The sequence below is a fragment of the Pundamilia nyererei genome, unplaced genomic scaffold, assembly GCF_000239375.1.
Source record: "Pundamilia nyererei isolate P.nyererei 1_Seehausen unplaced genomic scaffold, PunNye1.0 scaffold00384, whole genome shotgun sequence".
Taxonomy (NCBI): domain Eukaryota; kingdom Metazoa; phylum Chordata; class Actinopteri; order Cichliformes; family Cichlidae; genus Pundamilia; species Pundamilia nyererei.
Window position 1 is genome coordinate 119363 of NW_005187785.1, and position 15579 is coordinate 134941.

The 15579-nt window shown below is 44.6% G+C and overlaps 2 protein-coding genes and 1 non-coding gene across 4 annotated transcripts in view; 1 reads left to right on the top strand and 2 right to left on the bottom strand.

Annotated features, from left to right (window-relative positions):
* Positions 1-733: 733 nt before the first annotated feature.
* Positions 734-805, bottom strand: trnap-agg (transfer RNA proline (anticodon AGG)). The gene has a single exon. It is a non-coding gene; the product is annotated as a tRNA-Pro (tRNA).
* A 3180-nt stretch (positions 806-3985) lies between these two features.
* Positions 3986-7185, top strand: setd6 (SET domain containing 6, protein lysine methyltransferase). The gene is made up of 9 exons (XM_005752826.2): positions 3986-4126; positions 4417-4497; positions 4582-4726; positions 4801-4942; positions 5497-5691; positions 5786-5924; positions 6226-6406; positions 6490-6626; positions 6750-7185. Exons 1-9 carry the CDS (start codon positions 4100-4102, stop codon positions 7086-7088), a joined length of 1386 nt encoding a protein of 461 aa, XP_005752883.1. The 5' UTR covers positions 3986-4099; the 3' UTR covers positions 7089-7185.
* Positions 7186-9389: 2204 nt separating this feature from the next.
* Positions 9390-15579, bottom strand: part of cnot1 (CCR4-NOT transcription complex, subunit 1) — a 28403-nt gene continuing 22213 nt past the window's right edge. For both annotated transcript variants that reach the window (XM_013915863.1, XM_013915864.1), the window contains exons 33-49: positions 15018-15122; positions 14747-14866; positions 14292-14486; positions 13984-14126; positions 13753-13861; positions 13380-13549; positions 12810-13041; positions 12475-12723; positions 12217-12380; positions 11984-12101; positions 11787-11888; positions 11493-11666; positions 11246-11395; positions 10980-11160; positions 10646-10778; positions 10430-10564; positions 9390-10338 (exon numbers count right to left, since the gene is read on the bottom strand). In XM_013915863.1, coding sequence (XP_013771317.1) covers positions 10260-10338; positions 10430-10564; positions 10646-10778; positions 10980-11160; positions 11246-11395; positions 11493-11666; positions 11787-11888; positions 11984-12101; positions 12217-12380; positions 12475-12723; positions 12810-13041; positions 13380-13549; positions 13753-13861; positions 13984-14126; positions 14292-14486; positions 14747-14866; positions 15018-15122 — 2559 coding nt within the window. In that variant the 3' untranslated portion in view covers positions 9390-10259. The remainder of the gene's footprint in view (positions 10339-10429; positions 10565-10645; positions 10779-10979; positions 11161-11245; positions 11396-11492; positions 11667-11786; positions 11889-11983; positions 12102-12216; positions 12381-12474; positions 12724-12809; positions 13042-13379; positions 13550-13752; positions 13862-13983; positions 14127-14291; positions 14487-14746; positions 14867-15017; positions 15123-15579) is intronic.

Consider the following 15579-nt stretch of genomic DNA (forward strand, 5'->3'; position numbering starts at 1 on the left):
GAGGGGATCGGGCGTTTGCTGTGCAACACTGTGGCAGCACCAAAACTGTGGAATGAGTTGCCTTTACATGTTAGACAGGACCTTCCTTATCTGTTTTTAAATCACGTCTTAAAACATATTTATTTACTTTGGCTTTCAGCACAGCAGGACTTGTTGATGTCTCTTCATATGTTTCTTATTAATCATATTATTTTTCAATTTTAAGATATTCTATATGTAATGTAAACTGCTTTCTCTTTGTTTATATTTGTAGTACGTTGGCCAACATTGTTGGATGTAAAGTTCATTACAAATAAAGATGCTATGCTATTCTAAGCAAATATGATATTGAAAATGTGATAAATAAAAATGAATAAAAATAAGACTGCAAGTTTTTTACAGCTGCAAAGTTCACGGGCAGCAGCCTTTTGTGTGTCTCCGTGTGTGCTGCATGAAAAGTTACAAGAAATACATTTTTCAATTATCACAAAATTAACTTTGACACAAGGGGATAAAAAAAAGCAAGGGCTTGTCCTTGACAGTTGACAGATGACTTGACAGTTCATGTGCAGTCACTTACTATACTTGCTTTGATAGCGTTTGTCTTCAAACATCTCATTTTGAGTACAGCTTTTTACAGGAGTTCAGTTCACAGGCAGCAGACTCTTTTGTGTCTTTGTCCATTTGAAAAGTTGCAAGAAAGTCATGTTTCTATTCTCAAATAATCCATTTTAACTGAATTGATTAAAACTTAGGGCTCGTCCGGGATTTGAACCCGGGACCTCTCGCACCCTAAGCGAGAATCATACCCCTAGACCAACGAGCCACAGAAAGCAGCGGCTCACATCTGGACTTCTGACATATACTTGTGTGCAAAGTTGTGGCATTTTGTCCTCACTGCTTCATCCAGTGCAGCACCGCCCTCTGGTGGTGAAAAATGTGATATCTTCAACTTGAACTTTTAAACGTTCTTAACAAAAGAAGTCAAAGACTTTATCTTTGATGTGCATGGTATCCATTATTGCAGATCATATATTATATCCTGTAGTGTTTGTTTTTCACAATAGTACACGTGGAAGTATTAGTAAAACTGACTATGATGTTAACAAAAGGTAGAAAGAATAAACAGGAAGTGGTCAACGTTCCTGCAAGACCATGGTGCTACATATTACATATAGCAGACAATCAAAACAGGACCACATGTGCAATGTGCAAAAAATGCAAAAAATGCATAAACAAAAATGGTGCAGCACCGGACAGAACAGAACGAGACAGACACAAGACAGTGCAGGCACAAGAGTACAATAGAAATTTGCAAAAGACTTTGTATTGTGCAAAAAGTCACATGTTGTATGAAGGTTTGTGTGTGAGAGAGAGAGAAGAGTGAAGAGGTGATGTCATGTTCTCGGCTTTTTAGGAAACAAACATTTGTTCCACATGACTTTTCCGGTAATTTGCGCCCCACCAGTGAGGCATGCCACACACTTTGAGAATTGCTGCCCTATAGTCCATCAAGCAAAATGAAACCTTTATGGTGCTGTGACATGAGAATCTATTCCAACAGAATCTTCTGCTGGTAAAGATTTTCTATGTACACATGAAATAATCTAAAAATGGAAGTATTCAAAAGCATTAAGGGGTCAGCATTCATCAACAGCCATTCTGTCATGATTTGGAGGGACATTTCAGTGAGTGGTGTTGGAGAAAAAAACCAACAGAAATATGAATGCACAAAAGTACCATCAGATTTTGATCCACCATGAAAGAACATCTGGAAACCATTCACTTTCATTTTCCAGTATTAAAATCGTCCCAAACACAGCGGCAATGCAGTAAAAGCATGCTATTAGCCTAATACCGAAGTCACTGGGCTTCAGTTTCGCAGTTATTACACTTAATAACTGGTGTTAGTTAACTTTTAATTCTTTGTAAAGTTTTTCTTTATTGTTTTTTAATTCCTTAAGACATTGGAGACCTACATAAAGAACGATTCAATAAGTCGCTGAGTGGATTTCCCACTGTATAGACTATGTGCACCTTAGCATATGCTACTTCCGGTGGGGAAACTCCTGTAGGGCTTCGTTTCCAGTGTGATATTCGCGTCTTGTTTACGGTCGGGTTTTCCAAAAAAAAGGTCAACCAAATGGACGAATCAAGCGGCGATTTACATTTCTCAAGATGTCTTGGGCATTTACCGAATATGTCTGTAGATGATGTTCATCGACTTATCGATATTTTTCCCTCGCACCTCAGAGCAAAAGAGAGAAAGGGTTGAAATTTCTCAGTATTTGTATATAGAGTTCCCTTGTCTTGATGCATGCTCAGTCATCCAGGTAAGTAAATCTCCAAAGGTTGATTCTGTTCATCTGGACGCAACATTTTGTGGGAGAAACGTTTAATCCCTCATCCAAGTGACGTCTTCAGTCTCAGCTGACTGCAGGTTTCAATCTTATAAACAGGACATTTGCATAATGACTGAAACCAGCCCACTGAAGGGACAATAGGCTGGGAGGTCAGTTCCTTAATCTTAATTATGCAAATTCTCATGACCATTGACCAAAACCCACTGATCAAAGGCCACTGATCAAAGGCCATGAGTACCTACCCTGGAACACCACCAAGTCATTGGTTCAGATATGTGGATGACACCTGGGTGAAAATCAAATCTCAGGACGTTCCACATTTCACGGATCACATTAACTCATCAAATTCACCAGGAAGGATATGAACAGTGGCAGGTTAGCCTTCTTAGACTGTGAGATTTCCATCAGTAATGGGGGACATCTAAAAGCTGACGTGTACCGTAAACCTGCACATACGGATCAGTATTTAAGGTTTGACTCTCATCATCCACTGGAGCACAAACTGGGCGTCATCAGGAAACTACAACACAGAGCGAACACCATCCCCACTGACACAGCAGCCAGGGAAGCAGAAGAACATCAAGAAGGCCCTGAGTAAATGTGGTTATCCCCACAAAGCTGGGAAGGCTCCTAAAGAAAGCTCCAGCCGATCCAGGAGAGAAGAACAACCGCTGCCCAAGTGAAAACCTGTAGTGATCCCGTACGTGTCAGGAGTATCGGAGCAGCTGAGACGCATTTTTTCTAAACACCAGGTCTCTGTGGCTTTTAAACCTCAAAACACGCTGCGCCACAAACTGGTCCACCCCAAGGATCGGGTCGCCGACACAAACAGAGTAACATAGTGTACGCTGTTAAGTGCAGGAGGAGTGCCAGGATTTATACGTCGGGGAAACCAAACAACCTCAGTATTAATCATCAGTATTAATTTTAATTTCAATTCAGGTTAGATTTTTTTTGTGGGCAACGCAGATTTTCTGTGCGCAGAGACCGTGCCAGCAGTGCGCAATTGCGCACGTGGCAGCTTAGGGAACATTGGTGGTGAGTGTTCCCAGACTACAGCCAGATCAACTATGCTATGTGATAGTCAGTAGATGGGTTCCAAATTGAAGATCATATGCAAGTTTTGGAGACTGTTTATTACTAATCACTGTGTAACTGCTGTAAATTCACAGTAACTGCCATCTCCTTACAAATGTTTTTTGGATTAACCACACTTATACAGACTGTATAGAACTACCACCTCTAAATGTTCGTTTGCAGAGAAAAGAGACAGGCAGACTATGCTTACAGGATGTGATGTGACAACACTAATGAAATATTGATGTGTCATATTTGTTCAAGACGTTTTTCTTATGGGCAAAAATATTAAAATCATAATGAACAGGGGTGGTGATCCTATGACTTTGTGTATATAATTTGGAATTTTTTACAAATGTGGGCCAAAAATAGACACATGATATCATTTCATTCATTTCAAAGGTTTGTTTGCATGACGCACAAACAGACACAATTGAAAGGTACAAACGTGTTGTGCCTGAAACGAATTCAAACGTGGTGCAGATGTGTGAAACGTTTCTCGCGGTTAGTATCATGGTTGCTAGGCAACCTGAACAGCGCGACGAAGGCTAGACCGTCCCATTTCACAAGCCTCTCACTTCCGCACTTCTCGTACTACGAGTCACCGCGTGGGCCAAACTTAACCTGCACATGTTTCACAGTGCGCATGCTCGAGTTAGCTTCGAGTGTACTTCTGCGGGATGGCAGCAAGAGCGAAACGAGCCAAGGTAACAGTTTGATCCGGTTTGTTTTTAAGCAGCAAACACGACGCCGCGTGTTTCTGTGTACGTGTAACATGCTGTGGTGCACACGCTGGGTTTACGCAGTCGATCGTGATCTGCTACTTAACACGTGCCGCCATCAGCTCACTTTATCACTTAGCATTGATGCAAGGAACACAGTTACCTTCTTCTAACTGTAATCACGTGGCTTCGTTTTAGAAGCGCGTGAAACCACGTGCACGATAGCATTAGATAACACGTGCCTGTTCGTATTGCTGATGTTTCTGCGCTGACAGGTGGAGGATGGCTCAGAGCTGAGCCCTCTGCAGAGCTTTTTACAGTGGTGTGACGGAGTCGGCCTGGAGCTCAGCAGTAAGGTTTGTTACGGCGTCGTGCGACTGCATTTACAGCTTCTTAGTCAGCACTAAGACCTGGTTTAGGACTGACGTTTGTACCTGTAGGTGTGCGTGAGTAAAGAGGGGACCGTGGCCGAGTACGGGATGCTGGCCAAGGATGACATAGAGGACGGGGAGGTTTTGTTCACCATCCCCAGATCAGCTCTCCTCCATCAGGGAACAACCAAAGTTTCTACCTTGCTGGAAAAAGGTGACGTGCAACGCTGCAAAGATGCTGCCTGCCTGCATCCCTCAGTTTGTAACTTTCTCCCTTTTCCTTCACAGAGCAGTCGACTCTGCAGAGCTCGTCGGGTTGGGTTCCCCTGCTGCTGGCTCTGCTGTATGAATACACATCCTCACAGTCCCACTGGAAAGCCTACCTCTCTTTGTGGACAGACTTCAAAACACTGGATCATCCCATGTTCTGGTGAGGAACACGCTTCGGCTCCCATCCTATCCAGAGGTGTGGTGTTACTTCCCTGGTACGATGGCGCGTACATCGGCGTGCTCGCTGGAGTTGTGTTATTTGTTTCCAAACCTGTTTAAATAGCTCACTTAATGAAAGAGCAGAATCCCTTTCCTTTCTGTTCTTCTAATATTTTGTTGAAACTGAGCTTAGTCACATTTCTGCACAGAGATCGGTGTAATTAAAACGTCTCTTCTCAGCAGTGAGCACACAGAGCAATGTCCATGTAATTTCTTTTTTTGCTAAAGATTTTCTCTGAGCCACACACATCAGGTCCAAATGTCTGTCCTTCCTAACTGCACATGCCAATTTTTGAGCCGCTAATTTGCCTTTGTTTAATTGGCCTGATCTTATTTCAGTTATTACCCTGCAGGTAATTATTGAAAGAAAGTGACTGTATCTTTGTTTAGTCTTTCTAAATTATACTACCGTACATGAAATAGTGTTAAATTAATATTTTATTTCCTCTCTTATGGGAAAGAGGAGGAAAACATTTGAGCTGTCCATCCTTTCAGGTCTAAAGAGGAGCGAGGCAGCCTCTTGAAGGGAACAGGTGTGCCGGAGGCAGTGGACAGAGACCTGGCTAACATCCAGCGGGAGTACACAGATGTGGTCCTGCCATTCATGACCAGACATCCTGACCTCTGGAACCCCGGCACACACACTCTGGACTTGTACACACAGCTTGTGGCCTTTGTCATGGCCTACAGGTTAGCATGCATAAATACATAAGACAGTTACAGCAGTGCACGAGTATGTGTGTTTGTTTCTTCTTTCCCATCCCGTCTCTCCATTCGTCTGCAGTTTCCAAGAGCCACAAGATGAGGATGACGACGAGGAGGATGAGGATGAGGAGAAGCCTCCCAACCCACCAATGATGGTTCCCATGGCTGACATGCTTAACCATGTGTCCAATCACAATGCTAATCTGGAGTTCACACAAGTGAGGAGACACATCTGTTGTGGCAGCTTTGCACCTTTGAAAATCATATACTGTAGATAAAAAATGGGAGAAGCCAGCGTGATGCCCCCCATTAGTTTTTGATGTCCAAGACAAGCAAGAGGTGGCGAAACACTCGTACAGCACCTGTCTGTGTATGCTTGGACAGTAATGTGGCCATGATGTATAAAATTAGCTTGAAACGAGGGATTGTGGTCATGAACTCATCAGGAAAGCGTAGAATACAGTCGCTGTGTTTCCAAATTTTAGTTTTGAACAATGAATTTGCGCAACATTTTTTCAGGATAGCTTGAAGATGGTCTGCGTGCGCCCTATTCATAAAGGCCAGGAGGTGTTTAACACGTACGGGCAGATGGCCAACTGGCAGCTGCTTCACATGTACGGCTTCACCGAGCCGTGTTCCAGCAACAGCAACGACACTGCCGACATCCCTGTCGCTAAAGTCTACGAAGCTGCAGCACGAGGTGAACGATAACAACGCTAACAGCTTTGTTTCAAAGCGTTGTGACGTGACGGTGTGAACGACATCCCTCATTTTCCCTCCCAGGTGCTCAGTCGGATCTGGACCGGCAGCTGGTTGAGGAGCAGTGGGGGGTGCTGTGTCAGATGACGGAAGAGGAAGCAGCCTTTGTCTTTGGTAAACAAGGCTGCCTTACAGACACAGAGCTCTATACGGCGCTCAAGGTGAGGGAGCACGTAAAAACAGCGCTAGTTATCGTCTGTTTTTACTTATGACAACAGTCGGGACAAACACTTGAAGCAGCGCCGTTTGAGATAAGAGTGTTTGCTGATTGACTTTGTTTTCAGGTGCTGTGCATGTCAAAGGAGGAGCTTTCAGAGTTTAAAGACAACGAAGGATGGGAAGAAGACGACGAGGATGATGAGAAGATATCCCTGGCGCTTTCCAACGAGGGTCTTTCCGAGTTAAAGGCTTCATGGAAACGACTGATTTATGAGGCGGCCCATCTGACATTGAGGTCCTACGGAGACGGAGAGGACGAGGAAAAAGTCATGGATGTCGACCGGGCGTTAATGGAGGATAAGGCGGCACTCGCGGGACTGAGCTGCAGGCAGTGGAAGGCGCTGCAAGTACGCTATGGACAGAAGAGCATCCTGCATGGACTCATGGAGCTAACCAAGTCATGAGTTCGGCTCTGACGGGAACCGCAGCCGAGGTTTTTAATCGTATGTGTGCGCCATCGTTTTTAGATGACACGGTTAATAAAACAAATGTCTTACAAGATGGTTTGGGGCTTTTTTGGACTGTTTTCTTCACTATTAATATTGAGATTTCACATTTCATCAGAACATCTCGCAAAAACAAAATCAAGTATTAATATACAGAACGTGAGCCGCTTTAACTCGGACTCGCTCCCACCAACACTGACTTCACTGTCCAGTGAAGGAAAATGTAGTAAAACTATTACACTGAGAACTGACCAGGCTCTAACCATGAATGTCGTGTCACGGTACAGCATACATCTGGAATTAGTTTTAAAAAGTTATTTTGGCTTTTCTCCAAACCACTGAGGCTCATGTCTTATCCTCATCAGAAAAATCAAAGAAACAACCGGTTCTGGTATACCCTCCAGCCACCCGCAGGTCTGTTTCTGATTGTTTGGTCAGGAACATTCTGGTGGAGGCCATTTCTCCTCTCACTCTCTTCAGATGGTGCTGGGAACAGCAGACCTTCTGGCATCAGCATGTATTGATGTGCTATCTTGGGTCCAGATGTCTCCTGTTAGGCATACTGATCTGAGCCAAATGATGAACTGGTCAAAAAATAAATGTCAGTGGCCTCGACCTGTAAAATCAGTGGTGACGAACTCCAGGCATCGAGGGCCGGTGTCCTTGATCCAACACAGCTGATTTAAATGGCTAAATGACCTCCTCAACATGAAGTTCTCCAGAGGCCTGGGAATGAACTCATTTGATTCAGGTGTGTTGACCCAGGCTGAGATCTAAAACCTGCAGGACAGCGGCCCCGAGGCCTGGAGTTCCCCACCGTTGTGTGAAATCATTCCTGTTTTGGGCATTGGCTCATTGTTACCTCTGGACTTAGGGCTGTTCGATATAATGATATATATCGGATGACGATATAAAAACAGCTATCGTTTATTTTACGACACCACGAAACAAACTGTTTACGGCAATAGTTTTTCATCGTTTTGATGGTCACTGTAGCGGCTATATTAATTTCTTAAAGTTCTCTTTCTCTTATATTTAATATAACCACACTACGGACGGACAAGCGCCTGTTTTTACGTGTTGTCGTTAGCAACAACGACAGTAAAACCATCGCGTGGCTCTGCTTTTTTTTACGTAAACCTTTCACAAAGCTCACGATCCTGTTGAGACTTTTCAAAAGAAACTGAATCACGTGAAAGTATGCAGAGAGTTTACGGATGAGAAGCAAAAAAAGCCGTCAGGTGCTAAAAAATAAATAAATAAACCTTAGACTCAAACTTTGAAAGAAAATGTCAGCCGTTACAACTTGTGTCTAAAAATGTAGTTTCATGATCTGTTAAAACACTCGACTCCAGGTAAAGGACGCCAGCTGGAAACACTTCACACAAGTCGAGCTGCCCGAGATTCACAGAATTTACAGAAAATGTTACATTTTTGTGATTTATATCGTCAGGACGATACATATCTTAAATCAGGATATGGGATTTGTCATATTGCACAGCCCTTTCTGGACCTGTTGTTAACTTTAAGACTAAAGCAGCTGAAACTGATTTTCAACCCCGTTTGATAACTTAACTTCCCAGAAGTTTTGACTTGATGCTTAAGAAGTGTTTGATCTTTTGAGCAGTGCTCATATACTTAAATCTGTTCAAGTGGTGCCGTCTTAACGTGACACAGCCAAGCCTCATTAACAATCGTGATAGTCTACAACTGGTAGTTTCTCTTTGGCAGCATATACAGGATTTAACATCAGATTGACCAATACCAAGTCCAAGGACCTTCTCCAACTGAGAAGTTCTCTTTAAACCATCACCTAAACATCTGCAGATCCCTAGATGATCAGTTCAAACCCAACCCAAATGGTTGCCCTCAGATGTGAGGAAACCGGTTATGATGTTTAGAAACAACTCCAAAGACTCCACTATAAACTGCTGCTGCACCAGCATCACCATCTACAGTGAAGTATTTGGACTGAGAGTGCGCCAACCAAGAAGCCCGGCTACTGAAATTACTAACTGCCCATATGAATAAGCCAAATGTTTTCTGGACAACAGTTCAAATGTAAATGAACTCTGGTCACTCTTTAGCAAACAGACGGCCAGAAACTCGCTGACTACAAAAAGCATTTGGTTCAAAGAGTCCATTTTTCTGGCTTCCTAATATTTAAAAACTAACATGCTTGAAAACTTATTACTGCTAATACAGTTAGTCCCACTTTGTTAATCTTAGTCATGCAGTCCTGAAAGAAGACAGATGAAATAGCAGTTTGAATGCTTTATTTACTGTATGTATGCATACTGCAGTTAAGTAGCAAGAACTAAAGGCAAACTAGAAAGGACTACAAAATACAACACATGGACCAATACATTTACAAAACATTCAAAATGTTACAAAATGGGCTGTATTGGTCCTTCTATTGTTGTTCTTCAATTTGGATCTTTATACAAATTTGTCAAGATACAAGGTTTCCATCACTGCATAATTTTACACGTGCCAGGGAGAGACTTCCAGAGCCAGTTTCAAATGGACAAACCATCAGCAAACGTTCTCCACCAACACACCAGGAGTAGACCCCCACCCCACATGGGAGAACTACATCTTTCTGTCCCACTTGGAGATAAAAGGAATCAAATGAAAGTAGGCAGCTTTTCTCGTCACTCTACCGTTCAGCCGCTGAAGAAAAACAACAACAAAAAAGCCAGGAAAAAAAGGATGTGTGGGAGGGAAGCAAACAGAGGACTTTGGTAGTGAGTGAAAATATGTTTACATGTCTTTACATGTCAAGGTACATTTTATTTGACATGTGCATTGCTTTCCACTTGTCTACTCCCCTATTTTCCCCCTTTTTTTCTCCAATATTTACATCAAAGCGTCAAAAAAAGTATATTAAACAGCATGTCCCGATCCATCTCATCTCAACTCCAAAGGGATATGACAAAAAAGGGGGAGGGAAAAAAACCTAACTAGATCCATGAGCAGTAGTCCTTTCATCCACAGTCCAAATGACTATGGTTGCCAGTTTATCCAGTGCCAACAGTAAAGAGGGAGGTGTGTATGTGTGGGGTGGTGAGGGGGTGGATCAAGGCCACAGCATCTCTCCGGGGGGCTACGAGCTGGCTGGTACACAGGCTAACTGGCACCGGTGCCCTCCATCACCTGCTGGGCCTGCTTCTGTCCCATGCAGCACTGGGCGACAGACTGAAACAGCCTGAGGAGAGACGGGAGGAAAAGACAGCGTCGGTTTAAGGCGCCACAACAACAGCTGCTCCCAGACATCGCATATCAAACAGGCAACATACTTTTCAATCTCGGGCGCACAGTGCACAAAGTCGTGGCTCCAGAACTTGAAGGCAGGATTCTTGATCAGCTCGATGAAGGTGATGAGGAGACCCCACGGGTGAGGCCTGTTCACTATCAGCCTCTCCAACAGAACCCTAAAGAACAAGGAGGAAACGTTAACCAAGTATTCGCAGACGACGCTCAACGACATCGTTTGGACCTCGGATCGGTCTCACCTGGTGATCTGCTCCTGGATGGCCTCAGTGTTGGCCTCGGCAAACAAATAGAGCATCGTGCAGCTGAAGTAGTGAGTGTGACTGTTGGGGTAACGCAGCTGATTGGCGATCGCATTCAAGAACAGGTAACGCCCTGGAAAAAGACAAAATCAGAAGCCTGATGATTTGCTTAAGGTCAGATGCTCAACACCTAAAAATCCAGCTCCGTCTGCACTACCAAGAGCCAGCAAAGACGTTCGTTATTTGGGTGAAAAGAGCTTTAAACACAGTTGGTTTCTAAGGAGTAGTGTCTAAATATCTATGAAAAGACCTTAATTTAATGCTGCTAGCCTACCCTCAGTGTCCAGGTCCACAGCCAGATTCTGGAAGATGTCCATGTGAGCGGAGTGGGTGATGGTGCTCATGGAGGGGGTGCTGCCCTTATTGTGGATGTGAGCGATTGCCTGTGTCCCCACATACAACACTAGAGCATTGATCAGCTGGATGTTGTAGCGGTTTCCTGGTTCATTAGACACCTGAGAGACAAAAGACCGCCACAAGCTCGTCACACCTTTGTGCTTCTCTTACTCCCGATTTAAAGTAAACGGACACCAAGCCTACCTGCAGGTTACTACGGAGCTCCGACAGGAACGTCACAGGTGAGCGCGTCTTCAGATACGAGTCCAGATCCTTTTTGAACTGTGACGGCATCACGCCTGTGAAGTTTGTGAGAATCCGCGGAGCGATGTTGATCTCGCTCAGCATGTCCACCTGCGGCAGGAATCGATAAAGGACAGGCCTATTACATCTTTCGGTCTCGAACCAACTTGGCTCATATCCACGATTCACATCAAAGCGCTAATCGAACCTTCAGGTTGGGTGTGAAAGGGTCAGGAAGCCTCATGTTGCGTGGAAAGGCACTGAGGATGAGGTTGCGGAGCTGGATGCAGTTGGGTGGGATGACGTCACAGAAGCCGTAATGGTAATCGCACAGAAACTCTGGGAAGTCGTGAAGCAGAACCAGGAGCACTCGCAGCGTGCCCTGTACAGATCATCAGAACAGCAGACGTTTTCTACACATCACTCAAAATACTCCTTGCTTCAAGAGCAACATTAACACTTAAAAGCCAGGATATTGATTAAAATGACCCTGAAAGATCACCTTGTAGAGGATTTGCATAGGTTTGTTGAGCTCTACGTTCCTCAGGAAAGGGGCCAGGTACTTGAAAAGATCAATCAACAGTTGTGCGTACATGGGCCAACCCTAGAGGACAGCATCGGTTTAGAACAAATATTCAAAAACGATTCAAACAAAAACAGCCATGTGATGTTATTTATGTAAGATTTCTCCTTAAAGACCTTCTGCTGCGGGGTGTGTGCAAGCATCCTGGCAATGAAGATGCGATGAGAAATCAGTTCCAGCCAGGCGTACACAAACCCAGGTGCTTTGGTGGGTCTCAGGATGTGGAAGGTATTGCTGCAGAAAAAGGCAAACGTTGGACGACCACATGGACCGAAGAAAACATCACAAGAACTCGCCGAACTACAGTTTCTCGGCAGGACGAGGCCCTTCAGAAAAAGCGACTACTTACCAGAAGGCAGTGAGTGTCTGGAAGTTGATGGTTTCCAGGACATGTTCAGGGGCGTTGAGCTCCAGCAGCAGCATGATGAAAATGCGGTGATACGGCAGCTGCTGGAATTCAGTCTGACGAACATCGTGGTCCTGGATCAACACGCCAACTACAATACCGAGCACCTGTGGAGATATTAAGGTTATACCATAATGAAAATGAGTGAAGCTGGGCTATAAATGATATATCAGAATAATATTCAGTGTGATGTGGGTGCACCTTGTTGAGGAGGTTGATTTTTGTCACTGTGTTGGTGGCCTCCCCAGAGTGTTTCACCAGCAGGGCTATGAGCCTCACAAAGGCATCCAGGTTGTGGTAACATTTGGCTCTGATGATGGCTGCACTGGCTGCTGGGTTGTGCTGTTGTTCAGCTTGTGCCCGATAGCTAATCTCCACACACATTTCTGTGCACAGCCGGAAGAAGCGAGTGATCAGGTCATCCGTCTTCAGAATTCCCTGCTGGTGCATCTAGGAAAAAGAAAACGGGGATGCAAACATGAGTAACAGTACTACTTTTTAATCATTCCCATTAACTAATAAATGCTGATAAAAACCTGGCCAACAAAGGCAGAGAAAGCTTTGGTGCTATCCCTGCCAGCAGCAGCGGAGTGATACAGGTTGACCCATTCCCTCAGGAGGTACTCCGCTTTCTCCCTCAAGCCTGGAGGATCATCATATTCTGACGCCTGTGAAATCCCAGAGTGCATCATGAAGTTGGGTCCACCGTGGGCCCGGTCAATCATGGCTTCATAGTTGGAGCGAACCACATCCATCAACTGGGGAAGCCTGGAAACGAGGTGGTAGAGGGCGTAGGAATCAGGTCTCAGCACACTACACCTCCAGAACTACTCATGTCATCAGAGCAAAGGTCAAGCTAGGGTCTGCCACCTCAGACGAGCAGACCAAACACATGTTCAGATCACTGAACATCAAACACACGTAAGCGCAGTGAACAAATGCCATCACAGAGCAAAGGGAAACATTACCGTCTACCAAGATTTTGCACTAGCGTCATAAAACTGGCCAATGGAGCTGTAAAGCAGCCCTGAAGGTTAATCTCCAGCCTCAGATTGTAGCTATAATCATTCCACTTCTAATGAATTAAAACTGCTGTGGTTCATTACCCCTCAGGTGCATTAGCTCTGGAGTGCGCACAGGTCCTCATCAAAGTCTCAATTGTGTGGAAGAGGTCAGCTTCTGTGACGTGGCTCACACTGCGTTCATCCACCAGCAGCAGCTTCACCAACTGCATGGCAAATGCAACCGCCATGTAGTGCAGTCCATTTTCCATTGACTGGAGGGAAGAGGGGAAAACATTTTGTTAATTTAAAAACACATTGACAGAGCAACCAACAGCAAAGGAAACTGATTCAATCAGAAAAAGCATGTTTATGCCTCCAGAAGTTTTATTTCACCAACTTACAGAACAGATGTGAAGACCAGTTAATGGCAGTGAACAGACAAAGACACTACCCACAGAAGTAGAAATGTGTGTACCTGTGCTAGGTGCAGGTCATACTGCTGCATATTTACAAGATGGTTCCTGATCAAAAGCTCCACCGCCTCGACGTTGTACTTGTATTCGTCACGGCATTCAATCAGACACCTGCGAACATGAAGCAAGTCAGAGACACTAAATTTAACAGATTCATGGAAAATGTTACAATAGCTTTTAGGATGGTGCAGGATATCCCATTCTGCACAAAAACTGTTCCAACATAGACGCACCTGGTGATCTGCTTATTGCACCACTGTGGGCCATAGGCACGTCCATCCTGCAGGGCTTTAAGCACCAACAAGTGGCACTCCCTGTAGCGAAGCAGCAAGTCGGCATCGGCGCCACTTGTAGCATCCAGAAGACCTTCAACAGCCTGGAGGATGGAATGAGCATTAAGACCTGACCTGTCTAACAGCGATTGTGAAGACAAAACGACATCAGTTCTATAAACTGCTTCTAAGTATGCACAAAACGAGAAGCTACTGTGCGGAAGACGTCTACGAGCCAAAACTAAACCAGCAACATTTAGTTATCCCACCTTCTGCAGCAAGCCAAGCGCTGCAATGCCATCCCTGGAGTTTCTAGCCAGAGCCACAGCTTCCAGCAAGCTCCGCAAAGCCTGGGTAAGAGGGTTCATGGCAAGCGCTGGAGGGATGGCATGAAGATGCTGCTCCAGGTCTGCTATGCACTTATCATAGATCTGAGCAACATCATCCGTCGCCCATGCCTGTTGCTGAGATAACATGGGGGAAAAAAGTTTGAGTTAAATGCGGCAACACAAGAAGTATTTAGTTAAATGTTGCTTTCTGAGCAACTCATCCACTGAATATTCATAAATGATGACAGAATAATAAATGATAATCTCTCCATGCTACTCTAACCTGCAGGACATAAACTTCTAAACATGTTATCAGTTCTGTAACACTGTGGTACTTTTCAGCATTCAGCTCTTGTGTTTGGGATGAGTGCGTGGGTCCCTGAAAATAAACGTACCTTCATGGGCTGAGCCAAGAAGCCAGTTGGTTGGGAAAGGTCATTACTTGGCAAGAAACCTGGAACGTTTCTAGCAAACTCCTCATACACAGCCAGCTGCTTAGGGTCCACTCCTCCCACCTGCAGCACAGGCACACCGTTACTCAGAGACTGTATCCACAGATTATGAGTTCTTTTTGTTGCATCTCTTCAAATTAATACAAATTCAGGGCAGGTTTCCATTGTTAATCGTGCGTTTTAAGATAAAACTAGCATGTTACCGTGACCTCACCTTTAGCCTGATCTGCTCTGGCATACGTTCAGCCTGGTAAGTCAGAACAACGGGATCACAATAGCGACGTCCCTCCTGGCGTGCATGCTTCCTCAGCTCAAACTCCTGGAAGAGTAAAAAGGAAACAATGTCAAGAAATTTGACTTAAACGTTTCTACACAGTTACAAAGCTACCGTATTTTCGCGACTATAAGGCGCACATAAAAGTCTTAGATTTTCTTCAAAAAGTGCGGCGCGCCCTATAGCGCGGTGCGCCCTGTGTGTTGTAAGGAGGACGTAGTAGAGAACACCATGAGAACGCTAAAGGGTGAAGTGTGGGCGTTGATTGTATATAAAAGAACAGGTATGTGCGTTATGCAGGACATCGTTGTTTTAACAACCCTGAAAATGGCAAAGAGACACGCTTATGAAGCACAGTTTAAACTGAAGGCCATCAGCTACGCGGAGGAAGCTGGAAAACAAGCTCCGACAGGTCAAGAAGACGCAGCTGAGTTTCCGCGGACATAAGGCGAAGTGGCCAGAGTTGGAGGAAAGACTCGAGCGGTGGATCATCGAGCAAAGA

Coding starts and splice junctions, on each gene's coding strand:
- setd6 (XM_005752826.2), top strand. CDS start 4,100: ATGGCAGCAAGAGCGAAACGAGCCAAG. Junction 4,127..4,416: donor CAAGAGCGAAACGAGCCAAG/GTAACAGTTTGA, acceptor CTGCGCTGACAG/GTGGAGGATGGCTCAGAGCT. Junction 4,943..5,496: donor CTGGATCATCCCATGTTCTG/GTGAGGAACACG, acceptor CCATCCTTTCAG/GTCTAAAGAGGAGCGAGGCA.